Source organism: Onychomys torridus, chromosome 16 (genome assembly GCF_903995425.1).
Source record: "Onychomys torridus chromosome 16, mOncTor1.1, whole genome shotgun sequence".
Classification (NCBI taxonomy): Eukaryota; Metazoa; Chordata; class Mammalia; order Rodentia; family Cricetidae; genus Onychomys; species Onychomys torridus.
In genome coordinates this window covers 31529406-31545667 of record NC_050458.1, presented here as the reverse complement: position 1 = coordinate 31545667, position 16262 = coordinate 31529406, and the positions used below count along the sequence as shown (strand labels likewise).

The following is a 16262-nucleotide window of genomic DNA, read 5'->3' as shown; positions in this document are numbered from 1 at the left end:
TCAAAAGCTCAGGCGAGGTCAGTCTCTCTCACTTTGCCTGCTGTATGTGGATTAGGATATAAAGGTCTCAGCTACTGCGCCATAGTCATGCCTTTCGGCTTCCCACCCTGATGATAATGGGCTAACTCTCTAAAACTGTAAGAAAGCCCCCAATTAGATGCCTTCTTCTTAAGTTGCCTTAGTGATGGTGTCTCTTCACATCAATAGAACAGCAATTAAGACAAAGTCTAAACAACAACAAATCATGTGATTCTGGTAGTTTTCAGTAAACTATGGGTGGGAATACAAAATATTCACCTAGGCTGAAAAACTTAAAGCTTCCCCCAAAACTGAAAATATAAAAGGAAAGCAGAAATGAAAGGCTAAAGCTTCATTATGCTATTCTTACTCTCACAGCATACTATTTTCCATCTTTTATTTAAAAGCTATATTCAGGACAGAAGGAAATGACAGTAGTGAGAACAAACAATTCAGAAGTGGGCTAAGGAGGGAAACACAAATGCTGTTTTCATAACCAAGTACTAGGGAGAAATATAGTATATTCAACAAATAATAATGGGATATCTGAATGAATATATGCACATATATTATTTGATCCCTTAACTCATATGCAAGCATATGTAAAATAATTCAAAGCAGATAACAGAACTGATTTCTTAGAAGAAATCTTAGGGGTAAATCCTTGACCATGATTAGGCAATGGTTTCTTATAAAGGATACTAAAAGTACATAAGAAAAAAGAAAAAAGAAAAAAACAAAAGGACAAAAACTTCAGTGACTCAAAGCAAACCATCAGTAAAATACAAAACAACCTGTAGAACTAGAGAAAAAAAAACCACTGCACGTCGCATATCTGATGAAGAACTTGTATCAAAAATAGATGAATTTAAAAAAAATCTAATTTTAAAGATAAGGATTTGGATATACATTTATCCAGAGACATGCAGAAAGCCTATCATGCTAAGAAGCTTTAAGGGAAACAACAGAAAAAAAAAAAATCCAAAAATTCAAGGAAACACCATACTACATTCTAATTTATCTCACCACGGATATTAGGACTTTTCCACTTTTTTGGCTATCATGAACAATGGTTTAAAAGTCTATGCATAGACATAGGTTTTCCACTTTGGTGATATATGCTAAACAGTGAAATCGTTGAGTCATGTGATACTGCATAACTGTTAATAATAAATTAGATATAGCTCAATAAATCTCCAGCTTTTGGAAAAGCAGTAAGGTAAAATAGTAGTATGCAAAGTTAGCACTGAAATGGGCAAGTCAGAGAAAATAAAACGGACAGGAATAGACTCATTTAGAGGCAGGTTTTTCATGATGATAGGTTACTATCACAGATTCTGAGGACCAACAAACAACACCAGAGACATTAGAGTGTGTTAATCACTGTCTTCTGTACCAAATGCCCTGAATGGGAAACTGCCTTCTGTCAGAATCATTCTAGATACATTAATTAAACTTAGTAAGAAAACAATAGCTTTGCTTACAGAATTTGTTCCAAGAACTTGAAGCTTTGGTTCCCCTGATTCCAGGAGCTTTGCTACCATATGAAGGAAGCTTTCTACAAATGGTTTGATGCTTTGAGAATGGCAGGCCATAAGAAGCTGGTCCAACGCCTCCATAGCAATTAGAACATACCTAAATTAAAGAATATACAAAGTCAAAGCATTCCCAGCATTCTGAATTCTTAATTCTTCTAAGTGCTTTTCTAGATGCACAGAACAGAGAAAGGCAAAGTAAACTAAGCAAAACCTAGGTTTAGATGTACAAATCCTCAAGACAAAGTGCACTAAATCTAGACTGCAATACTACTCATTTCCTCCTGGAAACCTCAGAGCTATTGTGACATTGCCTTTGTATAATCTGCCTTGAACACCACAAACACTTTCCATGATTTTAACCATATTTCTTTGTATATATTCTAAATAGTTACTATAACAATTCATCTCTGTCTCCAATATAATTTACTTATATTTGTAAGTAAAATATTTATAAATTATATTCACAGATAAAAATCATGCCAACAACTCAACTACAGAGCAATAAGGGAATATCTCAATAAAATTCACTTTATAAATCAACAGGTTTAAGAGATTTTATATAATAAAATTTAGATTCCATTTTAGTTAACTTTTATTATCAAACTGCCTGTGCAAAACCACTGAAATGTCCTAACAAGTGACAAAGTGCTTGGAAAATCAAGTACTCTTAGAAACTAGGGTTGATAAAATGTCACAGTAGAAAGTGTTTTCAATGCAAATTGCAAAGCAGTAACTGTTCACATAGAGAAGAGTCAAGATGGGATTCCTTTATCAACAGACTCTGGTGCAAATAGGACAGTCCCAAATCAGGATGCTTATACCTTCTGGACTCCAAGACTTCAGTCTGACATGGCTCACTTTCACTCCTTTCAAAGGTAAGACTGAAGCAGTGTCAAACCCACCTGGAAACAGGATCTTGTTTGTTTTCAATTTAGCATAGCTTTTTAAACACAGTATCACACTTTTAAAACTATCTTTCATTAGAAGTGAACAAAACTAATTGACGCTAAAGCTGGAGGCAATGGTTCATAACATGAATTCCCACATAAAACCTGAGCCATAGGAAAAATAAGCTGCAGCAACTATAGGGGTCTCATACTTTTCTTTGCATATTGTAAAGGTTTTATCCTCTATATATTGTTTTTGCCTAACTACCTGGCACAAAAATTTATAAGACAACTTCGCTTAGAAATAATTCCCCAAAGATAAGCGATTATTAGCAGTACTTAAGTGTTGTTACCCAGAACGATGTCTGACAACATCCCTGCTCAGCCTTTCTGCCAGATAGGCACCTATTCGATCGAGCTTCTCTGGTGCAGACACTGCATAAAATGTCAGTTTCTCCATATCAGCTTTAACAAGGCCATCCTGAAAATACACAATCATTATTTTCTAATTTATTTATTCATTCAAAATGATGCCTGATTTACATCTCATTTTTGAAGACTGTAAATTAATTCACATTTATGCTGGAACTTTTAGGAATAAACTCTTTGATGCTAATATTAAAAATTCTACATACTGAAGACATTTTAAAAGCTGAAGAATTATCCCACTAAGGCAAAGCACTTAAAGGACCTTCACGAAGAAAAACTGTCTCTAGAACTTCCATTTGTAGAGAAGTAGCTAGCAGTATGTAGACCATGAAGTATGTTTTACTAAAACATTTTCCAACAAAATTTGCTTCAGTTTAAATGTTTTGAATGTTAGGTGCAGTTGGTACTTTTTTCTATCTACAACAGTGAACATACATATAGCTTTCTCCCCAGCTCCAGAGCTTAGGGCTGAACCCAAAGTGAGAGGCCTAGTAAGAGTCAACCAAGAAGGTAAATCCCAACCTGACATAGAGCTTCTAATTATTTAGAATTTCATGGTGTCATAAAAATCTGTTGTAATTAATCAATTAAAACATATTCAGAATTGTGTTTAATTAGTATCACAACACATCCCTAATGTGGGCTATGTGTGTCTGCCATCTTTTTCTATTTCTAAGGATGATGCTAGTGACTCTTTCCAGTTTTTTTTTTGTTTTTGTTTTTGCTTTTGTTTTTTTGAGACAGGATCTCTCTATATAGCCCTGGGTGTTCTGTTACCCACCATCTAGATCAGGCTGGCCTTGAATTCACTGAGATCTGCCTGTCTCTGTGTTCAAGTACTGGGATTATAGGTGGGTACCACCGTACCCCCCAGCTCAATGATCCTTCTTCTTATCTTAACACAAGAGAGTCAACCATCACCCTTAATTTCTTGGCTAGGATAGTCTAAGTAACTATGCTTATTCTATTGGATGGGGTAAGAAGGGAGATGGGAAGATATTTGGATGATGAATCTACAATTAGTAAGTTTATAAGTCTGTGTTCTCATCTTTATCTGCCCACCTAACAGCCTCTGGCTGTCTCTTCAGTGAAGCCACACAAGCATATTTTGTACCTTTTCTATTTTGCTAAAACCTGCTACTCTGCAGTCAGACTGCAATTCTGCTGTGCATGACTTCTTTTACTTGGCTTATCGTCTAGTAGTAGAGGTACTTTCCTCTAACTCTCAGCTTGCTCTAAACACCTTTCACATGCCTTCTCCAAGGTACCCTCCACAAGCTCTCCAGAGATGGTTTAGGATGTTTCTATTGTGAGGAACATCTTTTAGCTCATAGTGCTTATCTGTGCTGTTATACTTTGGCATACAGTCATCTCATTCATTAAACAAATACTGAGTGCCAACTACATACCAGGCACTATGACAACACCACAGAAGCCATACTCGGCAAAGCACTGCATTTGCTCAGTGAAAGTTCATGAGAACTGAGACAGGTCCTACAAACTGCATCCATGAAATGACACATAGTAATTACAGGAAATCATTTATTTGTCTCCAACTCTTTAAAGGCAGGGACTGGGGCATACACACTTCTGCATCTATAAACCTATTGTCTGAATCATTCTGAATGCATTACAAGATGCTTGTGTTCAATAAAATAACAAATATGACAACTGAGTTGTGTTTACCACATGCATGTAAGGTTCACAGAAACTGATTTTAAAAGCTATTTTACAGATGATTGTTATTTAAACAAAAATTGAACCTTGAACAAAAAATTCTTTTTGTAAGCATTCCTCACTTTACCCATTGTCAGTCCCATTACAAGTTTTCAAAACTCAGCACTTAATACAAGTTATAGAGAGTGATTTAGACACCTTGGCTCATCTTCACATTTCTCCATGCTCTGCCCTCTCCCTATGTATCCCATACTTCTTAGGAATATAATAATCTGAATGCTTAGTCTATTTGTGGCCAACAATTTAACTATCCAGTATACTCTATAGCTAGGCAATCAGAATCTTCATTTGGATAGTTGATCAATTTGTCTTTACCTTAAACACATCTAAATTTCCATGCATTTTTCTCTGTCTTCTTACTTGCAAGAAAAGACACTAATCTCCATTTCTCTAGATGAGGGCATTCTTCAATGTTTAGCAGAACTTACATCCTCTCAGAATGCTTCCCAGAGAATGCCACACACTGTGATACTTTCTTGCATTAAAGGCAAAACTATTACTATCTGCACTTTATTTACTAATTTATATATCATGACTTAATATTTAATATGCTTGATGTGAGTCAATTGGACTGCTTAAAAGCAAATACCATATCTTATAGGTTTTTTATATGTCACAAATGATCCATGTTTTTTTATATCCCACAAATTATAACTGACAGCCAATAGTATTTTTGGATAACTTCCAATATACAGATGGCCACTTAAATAGGTTTTAATCATAAGTAGGACATATCAGCCTTAAATTAATGTTAACATAACCAAAAGACAATTGGTTGCAGAAAATTAAACAACTTTCTGGAAATCAATTTGCATAACATTTTATGTCCATTTATCAGAAACCTAATGGAGCCTTAGAAAAGCTAAGCATTGTCCAGCAAACCCAGTCTCCCTAAAAGCAGTCAGCCTCTCCTGTACATTTCAATTGATTTATTAAATAAAAAGAAGCAAGTTGGGGGGGGGGGCTTTTTGAGGCAGGGTTTCATTATGTAGCCCAGGCTGGCCCCAAACTCACATTCCTCCTGCCTTAGCCTCACAAATACTGTGAGTATATAATCACATACCACCATATGTCTTAGTTAGGGCTTCTATTTTTGTGATAAAATGCTATGACCAAAAGTAACTTAGGGAGGGAAGGGTTTATTCATTTTTTTGCTTGTAGTCCAGAATTCTGGGAAGTCAGGGCAGGAACTCAGAGCAGGATCCTAGAGGCAGGACAGATACAGAGGCCATGAAGGAGTGCTGCATATACTGGTTTGCTCTTCATGGCTTACTCAGGGTTTTCTTATGCCATCCAGGCCCACCAGCCTAGTGGTAGCAAAGCCAACAGTGAGCTGGGCCTCCCACATCAATCATCAATCAAGAAAATGTTCCATAGGCTTGCCTAGCCAATCTGGTGGGGGCATTTTCTTAATTGAGGTCCCCTCTTTTCAGATGATTCTAGCTTGCATCAAGGTGACATAAAGCTAGCCAACACACCTAGCTAAACACTACTTAAGAAAAAGGCCAACAGCGTCTCTCTACAATATCCCAATTCTCTTTTAAAAGAAAAATAAAAACCTATTCTTATTTGCTCTGTGGATCTAGGTTAGATTTTATTCCTGTTGTCTTTCTTCTCCTAATCCCAATTGGCTATTATTCTGATCTATTCAAGCAGAATCCTGCATTTCATTTCTTTATCACATTTCCCCCAGTGTATTAAAATTGCTGGTATTCTATCTACAGTATTCTATTTACAGTTGCATCCTGAGTACACAGTCTGTAGCACACAATCCTAAATGTTTGACTAAACTAAATGAAAAACGATACCATACATCTATTACTTCAGATTTGTACCTAACATCTGAAAAAGAGAAGCAAGCAAGGGTCATATGAAAATTAAAAGAAAAGTATAGTAGTTTCACATAATGAGATGTGAAGAAAAAAGAAATGAAATGAGGGAAACCTTAAGGAGGTCAGCAGGGGGGCAGAATGGGTCAGCAAAGAGAAGGATCAGTAGATGTAGATCAAATTACTTTTGGATCTTCAGGGAATATGTTGTCCACCAGGCGTTTGTAGCGAGGACGCAGAGCAGAGCAGCAGCAACACACTCCTGTTTTTTTAAAAAAATAAAAATAAAAGAGTATAACGATTAATACTGTAAAATGACCCAGTAATTCATGTTTCTGAGTACTCACTGTCCATTTAAAGATAAGTTTAAACTGGCAGCAAAAGAAGAATCATGCAAATTCAAAAAATAAGGAAGTTAATTTTCCCCCCTCTTCCTAAAAAACAGCAGTTGCTAAGACTGAATAAACTTATATACCTCTCACATCAAATTTGTTCTGTTAAGTAAATTCATGGACTACATCTGTCTTTGCCTTCTTCTGACTACCTTCAATCTTCACCTGTGTATCTCACTGCAGCCTTAACAGTGGCCCTGCTATTCCAGTAAGTTAGGAGCCTCTCCTGTGTGTTCCCTCTGCTTAGAACATGGCCAACTATCTAACTCCTCATTTAAACCTTTGGCCACCCTCACTCTCTTCTACTTTGTTTTGCTAAAAGCACTTATCACTCAACATAAGAAATAACTTTCCTGCTGTGCTTATTGGTTATTATTAGCCCCCCTTCACCAGAGGAATATAAGCTCAGAGGAAGGCAGAAATTATTCTTTTGCTCACTGATAAATCCCAAGCAACTGGAACAAGACACAATAGGCACTGAGGTATTTGTTGAATGGGTGTGTGCCTCTACCTCAGCAATGCCTTTGTTGATGTACTTTCTACTTCTGCACCTAGTTTACAAGTCACAGCTACCTGTATCTTTTTCTATGGCTTCCTAGCTGGTTTCCTAGTCTCTCCTGTGGCTCCAACACAGGGATGATAAGAATAGCTCATTTTTAACAATACCATTACACTGATGATTTCAAGAGCTCACTGATAATTGATTAAATACATGAAATTGCCCTAATATTTTATAGTGTCCTTCAAACCTATATACTTCCTGTTATTAACTATACTTTATACTTTGCAAACTTAGCATATGCCAAAATAGCTTAATTTTTTAAATGGATATAATCTAGACTGAAAATATGTCAAAAATAGATGAGCTTTAAAATTAAATTGCAAATGAAACAAAGACTGGAGAATCTGTAACAAATAAACAATATGTCTGTCTTATAAATCTTTCATAGAAACAAGACTAATAAATAGAAAAAGGCATGAATGACCTAGGAGACTTCATTCCAATTCTTCTATGAATGGGTACATGACTTGGGTAAGGCACTTCAGTTTTGATTGATTTGGATCAATCAGTTTTCTTATCCTGAATACCAATAACTTCATAATAGTGGCCTTGAGATATTATAAAATGATTCCCCTAATTTATGAGCTGAGGTGGAAAATCTGTGTCACTGTGCATTTACACGTATTTAGAAACCAAGACAAGATAAAAGAGAACACTTTAAATAGAAGCAGAACCTCTGCAATTGTATCAAGTAATATTAAATACGAAGGAATTTTTCTGATGATCTCAAATTCTTTATGAAGTATGTACTATTTACCAAGTGTTAACTGAGTGTTCAGCACAGGCCAAAAAAATAGTATAAAGCTGAATCCAGGTTTGCAATAAAGTGAGACCATAAAAGCAATGATGAAACAAGTCTAGAGCTGTTGATTATCTGAAGATTATCTGTCTCTCATCCTTCATAATCAAGAAGCACTGTGTACGCATCACTCAGCATTCCTAGCAAACAAGGCTGGATTATCATCACCACTTCATAGAGGCAAGAATCTGTAAGAGTGGGGCTGGAGAGATGACCTAATAGTTAAGAGCACTGGCTATTCTTCCAGAGTACCCATGATCCATTCCCAGCACCCACATGGTGGCTCAAAAACCATCTGTAACTCCAGTCCTAGGGATCCAACATCCACTTCGGGTCTCCATGGACACTGGACATGCACAAAGGGCACAGACACACATGCAGGCAAATACTTATAAAATACTTAAAATAATAATATAAAATTGTAAAGTTAAAAAATTCTGTAGCAAAAGAAATCAGTAACTTGGTCAACAGTTAATGGCTGGATGAATCCACTATCTAAAATTAAAACTCCAGGCTCTTCCCTATACCACAGATACAAGAAATGTAAGAAGTGTATCTTTTGAGGAATTTATAAACTATCATAAAAACAGCAAACAACTCAGCAATACATACTGGTTGGTATACTTGATATCAGTAAATGTTATTCACTGTTCAAAAGGTTTTTCTAATAAGAAAAAAGTTCCAAATAATCTAAATACTATGACGTTAAATTTTTAGATTAACATAAAAAATATCTGAATAATACTTAGACCACAAAACAAAATAATCTTTTGAGTACTGGGGAGAAGGGGTGCAGACAGCTAAATTAGCACAAAGCAAAAACCCTATTTCTAATAAATAAAAACCAAACATGCACCACACCACTGCACGCCATACAGACACTGAGATGCTGTGATAATGATGATACCACAATCTGGTGAGAAGATTGAGGCACACACTTGGCCAGCACTAATGGGAATCAAATACAGTGAACTCAACTGGTCATGGCAAAGGCCTGCCAGTGGAGCCACACACAGCTCCTAGTACCTTAAGGATCCTATGTATTGCGGTATTACCTGTGAGAAGATTCTCAGCAAGCTAACTTTGCTTACAGGAGCACTTTCTGATAGTACTCACTGCCGTTGAGAGAGCCTGAGGAGTAAATTTGAATTTGGGCTGCAACCAATAATCCTGATCCTCGATTTCAGGAAGCCTAGACCTAGTATGACTACATATGAGAAAAGGAGAAAAGTGCAAAAGACATAACCAATTACCCACCACACAGGTGGCTTACCTTACTACACCTAAGTTCTCTCCTTGTATAAAGATGACTTGATCATAACTATCACCTGCATTAATTAATTAATTAAATTGTATATCAAGCTCTCAGTAAGGGAGCATTTAAGAAAATGGTAACTACTATTAGTGATACAGTGCAAGCAGATTCACAATAATGGTAAACAGGAGGAGATGGAGAGTCTTAGAGAATACAGTGTGAAGCCTTTGCTGTAAATTAACCATCAGTACATGTCATACAACGTCCACAACACCTTTCAATTATGAGTAAGAACAAGGAGGGGAACTGCTATGTTCAAAACATGACCTGTAAAGCACTGCACTCAGGACTTTACAGCATAGTCACTCACTCCTCTATCAAGTCCCAGAGGTGGTTATTACCTCACAGCAGCTGACCTGCTCCAAACTGCAGAGCTGGTAAGGGTGGAAGGCACTGCAATCCCAGTCCAGACCTGATGGCTTCAAACAGAAACCGCCACACTAATTCAAGTACTATTAGAAAATGAAATGTTCCCACTCTCTACAAATCTTACTTACTGTAGTGATATGTATATGTCACAGGTGAAGAATGCACTCCCACTCTAGGGAATGAATAATCACAGAGACTTTCTCAGAAAAGCCTCAAACAAACACCTTCCAACTATTTATATAAATGAGAACACACACACAAAGAAGACATAGGAAATTAGCTCAAAAATTTCAATGTACTCAATTACATAAAAAGCATTATATGGTTTAAAAAAGGTATGGCAATAAAAATTACAGAAGCAATTTTCTAAATATTCAAATAAGAGAATACTGTATTTATAAACACGGCAAGAACATGTAAGACAAAATCACTCGACCTACTCAGGTAAAGACATGTGGATGACTCCCCTGGTGAAGTAAACTCATAAGGTTTCTCCAGCTCGGCTGCAGGCACCTGAACATAGTCCTTCATGATGCGAGACTGTTTTCTAGTCCATCTTCCTGCTCCGTGATCCTGTTGCCTGCTGGTTCACTTTACTGCTAATTAATTAACAGAGAGCAGAGTGCTGGGGCTTATCTAAGTTCTTGTTGACATTAAATACAAAGCTACCCAGAACTTGATAATATCCCTATCAAATTCTGCTAAGACCAGTTAGCCTTAAATAAGATCTTAAAATATTTGTATTGCTACTTCAATAAAAATATCTTTCTAAAGTTTAAGTAAAAAAACGAGTCTACTTGTACTCCTTTTCCTTAAAAGTCCTTCCTCTTACTGATCCTAGCTTCTAATCCCTGACAATAAACTCACTCAAGCCCTAGTAACACACTATTTGAACTCCTCAGGGTACTATTTGTAAAAGCAAAGACAATATGAACACAAACAACCAACAGCAAAACAAAACAAAGATGTCAAGTAAATGGAGGGCTAAAAAATATTAATTCTTTGATTAATTCAATTTGGCACATAAAGAAATAAGAGCAAGGAGAGGCATATGGGAGGTTCTGGAGGGGGAGAAGGGGAAATATGTAATATTATCTCAAAAAATGAGAGAAACAATTTTAAAAAGCCATTATTTTCTTTAGTATATGTTTAGAAGGCTCAAGAGGAATAGCTATACTAATGGGAAATGAAACTCAAGCACACTAGAAATGGGAGATTATGATTCAAAACAGAACCAGAATGCTGGGAGAGATGGCTCAGCAGTTAACAGTGCTTGCTGTTTTATTGTTTTAAATACCAGCACCTATATAACAAACTGGGTTTCCTGCACTTGCCTGTAACCCCAGCTCCAACAGGAGAACCTATCTTCCAGCCACCTGAGAAAACATGAGGCCAGGAAAGACACTGCCTCAGAGGAATAGGCACAAAATGATAGGACAATAGATGTCCTTTTCTGTTCTCTATGAACATGCTCACACTCCCACATATCCACTTAAGGGGACACACACACACACACACACACACACACACACACACACTAAACTAACTAAATGGATGGATGGACGGAAGGACGGACGGATGGAGAGACAGACAGATAAAACACAACAGCAACAACCAAAACAACAGACAGACAGACAGACAGACAGACAGACAGATAGATAGATAGATAAAACACAACAGCAACAACCAAAACAGAACAGGACCAGGCAGCATATTGTGGTCTGGTAGTGTGTGGACACATTTATAAACAATCTGAGCCTTAGGGAGTAAACAGGAAAACTACTAACTACTTCTCATTTCCAGCATGATAAAATTAAAATGCTTGTTTTTGTTGTTGTATTGTTAAACAGTAACTAAACCTTTATCAAGTGTTTTCAATTCTTATATGTAATATATGAGGAATTCACTGACATATTTAAAAGCTATTATATTTCATGGCTTTTTGGTATGTGTTCATGTACATATATGGAGGGGGACGGTAATTTGTGTGTACAGATCCACCTGTATGTCCATGCATGTGGAGGCCAGAGAACAATTTCAGTTGTTGTTACTCTGGAGCTGTCTACCTCTACACCTTTTAACCCCCTTTTTGAGACAGGGTTTCTCACTAGCCTGGATGCCACCAAGGTGCCTAGAACAGCTGGCCAGCAAACCCCTATGATCTTCCTGTCTCTGACTCCTGAGCATTAACATCATAAGCACACCACATCTGATTTGTTTTTTCCTCATTGATTCTTGGGATCAAACTTAGGAGATCAGGACTGGTGAGGTGGCTTAGAGGTTAAGAGTGTAGACTGCTCTTTCAGAATGCCTGAGTTTCTTTCCTTGCACCCACATTAGGCAGCTCACACTGTCTCTAACTTCAGTTCCAAGGGATCCAATGCCTCTGGCCTCCTTGGACACTTGCGCTTATGCATACATATTCCCACAAAGACACATATACAGAATTTAAAATAAAATAAATTTCTAAGAAAAAAAAGACTCAGGACATACTCACTGAGCCTTCTTGTCAGCCCTACAACTCATACTCTTCAATGGGAAGGACCACGATCACTGATCTGTCCATTATGCTCTATTTCCATCATGACACCTCTACCACTGCACTTATTTGCATGTCTATCTTTACCAGTAGAACAGCAATCCCTCAAACTCATGTTGCACATTCTGGCATGAAGCAGGCATTGACAAAAGTGTTATTCACCAAATGAACAAGGACACAAAGTTAACAGACTTCTAAAAGTGTGTTTAATGTCTGTTCCTTTAAGTTGTTAAAATGAAATCTGTAATGATAAAGAAACCTCCCTACCAAGTACCACTAAATAAATGCCAGACAATTATAGTTTCTCCAATAAATAAGTGACTCTGAAAACTGACTAATTTTGATGACAAAATTAATAATCTAGGTAAAAAGAAACAAATTTATTGTAGGAAATTTTAAAAACTTCACTTTAAGATTCCCCAGCTCAGTGGTACCCAAACCTTTTAGAAGAGACTGCTTAGGCTAGTCATTAACTTACTGTCAGAACAAGATGTTTGTGTCATGCAATCAAAATCAGTAATCTTACAGTCCTATTCACTCATGCACTTTTCCAGTACACCTCTTGCTCTCTTGTTCTGACTATGGCTACACCTGTTATGACTGCATGTGAACACACATGCCCCATATGTAAGAACAATACTCCATTAAGAATAAGAATTATAGGAATTAAAGAGGTAACCACCCACTTGACCCAGTGGTTAAAACTTAAGTTTTAAACTGAGACATGAACATCTGAGGACAAGAGATATCCAGTGTCAAATGGAGCATACAGTTATGAGGGCCACAGAAACTGAGAGCAGAAAGACAATACATCTGACTCAGCAGAAAGACAACACTTCGCCCTCAAGTGAAGACCCTGCACTTCAGCTGGAACAAGTGAGGCAGTGAAACACAATTGCACAGAAATAGAACAAGCAGGAATACAAGTATGGCCCAGGGAAAACCCAAAATGCATACTCTAGAGAGTCATGGCCTTGAAAGGAACACATCCCAAAGGAAACATGGAAAGAATTTGGTGACTAGATTCGGGATCAAAGGAGAAGGAAAGAAACAGTCTCACCTTCAGGACTGTGTTCTTTTCAAAGGGATTTTAATCCATTAGGAGTATTTTATTACAAGTCTTTCCACATGTAATTATGCACCACCTCTCCTGTAGGTCTCAATTTCACCATTCGGTTTTTATTCCCAAACACATAAATCTTATAGGTGGAAAGGACAATAGTGCAACACGTGAACTAAAGCACCAACTCTGTTTAGAAGATGGCCTCCAGGGTACCGCAATTCTTTGCTCTACAACAGAGCAGCACGGATAAAACTCTGCATGCTTGCGTTCTCAAACTATTCTGAGACAGAGACCATACATTTTTTTTTAAAGTTAGTTTTTCTTCTTTAATCAGTTTGCTATTTATCTATATCCAACAGCCGTCCCCATATCACTGCAATTTTAGTAAAACAAACAAAAATACTGGGCACTAGAAATTCTGTTTAAAGGATATTCTGTTTAAATGTAGATTTTTATCTACATTTAATTGTGTTGTATAGTACACTTAGTTGACATTTTTAAAAATAATACTCAGCAGAGATAACCAATGACAAGAGCAATAAAACATTGAATAATCCTGATTTCTAGAAAAACAGCACAACAGATTTTAATTGAAAATGCTCAGAAATCATTTGGGAAAAATTAATGGATGTATTAAAATCAGAAGGTAGAACTTCTTTCTCATTTTATCTGATACTACCTTTGTCTGCAAACAAATATTCAGGGATCCAATGAATGATACAGAAACCAGAGCCGTGGCCAGGACAGAAAAGCCACCAGTCTCTGCAGCACTCAGCGCATGGGCTGTGGCTCACTAATTCTGCGAGCATATCCCAGGACCCTGAATGTCACAGACCATCTTCAAATATGCTTGGGTGGCAAGGAAAATATACCAATTGCGTCAAGAGGTAAGAGGGTGATTAATTTCATTGTTTTTTTTTTATTTGTACGTTCATTATAATAAAGTTTTTTAAACAAAAAATACGTTTTACATAAAAGAGGTAAGATTGCACAAAGCTGCAAAACTAAAACGGTATGATTGTGTGTGTCTGTGTGTGTGTGTGTGTGTGCGCTTGCGCACACGCATTTACAAGATTAATGTCTTCTACATAATGTTAGCAGCACCGTTAGAAGGACTAAGAGAAGTACTAAAGTATAATTGCTTACAGAGTTAAGTAACCAGTGGCTCTTCTCTCTCACCCAAACCACTACATATTGCAGAGCTGATATGTTTAAAGATAGGATGTAGTTCTGTAATTATCTAAGAAAGGATAGGAACTGTGACTTAAAAGAAAGGCAAAGGCTACAGAAAATTTATGTTGAAACTGAGAAAATGAAATATTAAATATTGAAGCACCTATTTCAGTCTCTAAGAAATACTGGCTAGCAAAAAAAGAAAAAGTTGGGTGAGGAAATGCATTAGCTTTAAAAAGAAATTTAATGTCCAGTTAAGGCAAGCTGAAAAACAACCAAGGACAGCTCCTTGTCTTTGAAGTATATATCAACATGTTTGTTTCTCGGGAGCTCTCTACGGGAAGTTAGCTTTTTAACTTCTCAGAGCAAATCTTGATAAATACACAAAATCTCAATGTATCCAAAAACATAGCTATTGATAACATTCAAGATAAAAGCCAAAGTGTATGCTAGTGACAGCTTTGCCTTTATTCAACCTGCTTATGAGTTATATATTCCTATACAAGACTCATAAATTCTCACTCAATGAACGTTCATGAGGCAGAGAACTTGGTAGTTTTCCTCCCCAGCCCAGGGATTACAAATCCATACTATTATATATAGCTGTTTTGATATCAGTGATAGAGACTGAACTCAGATCTTCACTCTTACACAGTGGACATGTTACCATGGAGCTATCTCTTCAACTCCACTTCAGGGATTTCTGAAGTGGTTTGTATGTAGTACCTGGACATATGCTAGTAACCCAGGAATTCTGACCATTTCAAACACATTGTACAAGAGTAATAACTTCATGGACACAGTCTGAACTTTCCACAGCTGTAAAGTATCATTTTAACAACCTTACACAGAAAACACAAAACTGCTCATAACAAAATAAATATGCTAATAGCACTTCTTATCAGAGTATACCTAATATTGAAGGACTACAAAATGCTCACATTTAAAATGCTTACATTTAAAATGCTTGCATTAAATTCAAAATATCCATCAATAATGATGCTACATGGTCAATGACGAAGATGTCCCTTAAGTGCAAAACTCAGGATTTCAAGGTCTGAAAGGAATTTAGTATTGTGAGCGGCAGAGGGTGTTAGTGATAATTATGTTGGTACTAGTGGCACAGACTTTGCCCCCGTCTTAGGCAAGCCAAGACCTCAGATTATCCAACTCATTCTTTTTAAATACTGAGATATTCCTAAAGGCCATGAATAAAGTAGTCAAATTTTCAGGCATGCAAAACAGTGAGAAAAAGGGTCAATAATCCAGCTAAGACTGAGGAAGACAGAAGATCAAAAAGAAACCCAGGAAACGAAATAAGAGACATGTATGCATGTACGTTTAGTTTTTCTAGTTTTTCCACTATACAATAACTACAACCATAGTATATCAAATAGTACAGTAAGCTCTGTAGGAGGCTCATTATAAGAATTTTGTAATTAACACAAAATATCTAATGTTCAAGGTATTACAGCAGGCAAATGTAAAATGCATAAATAACTCATACAAGTGGTTCTTAACATCAAGATCCTAATAACATATCCAGACTGTAAGAAACCAATTTTACAGAAAACAGTAGGTGATTCCTTTGCTATAAACAAAAGATAGAAAG

The 16262-nt window shown here is 36.7% G+C and overlaps 1 protein-coding gene across 3 annotated transcripts in view; it reads right to left on the bottom strand.

The window, feature by feature from the left end:
• Nucleotides 1-16262, bottom strand: part of Efr3a (EFR3 homolog A) — a 91759-nt gene that overhangs the window by 51006 nt on the left and 24491 nt on the right. Inside the window, exons 2-5 of one of the 3 annotated variants that reach the window (XM_036207938.1) lie at nucleotides 10316-10474; nucleotides 6624-6700; nucleotides 2797-2924; nucleotides 1503-1653 (exon numbers count right to left, since the gene is read on the bottom strand). In XM_036207938.1, coding sequence (XP_036063831.1) covers nucleotides 1503-1653; nucleotides 2797-2924; nucleotides 6624-6700; nucleotides 10316-10406 — 447 coding nt within the window. In that variant the 5' untranslated portion in view covers nucleotides 10407-10474. Of the gene's footprint in view, nucleotides 1-1502; nucleotides 1654-2796; nucleotides 2925-6553; nucleotides 6701-10315; nucleotides 10475-16262 lie in introns of all 3 variants that reach the window. The other 2 variants (XM_036207940.1, XM_036207939.1) reach the window with 2 other exon arrangements.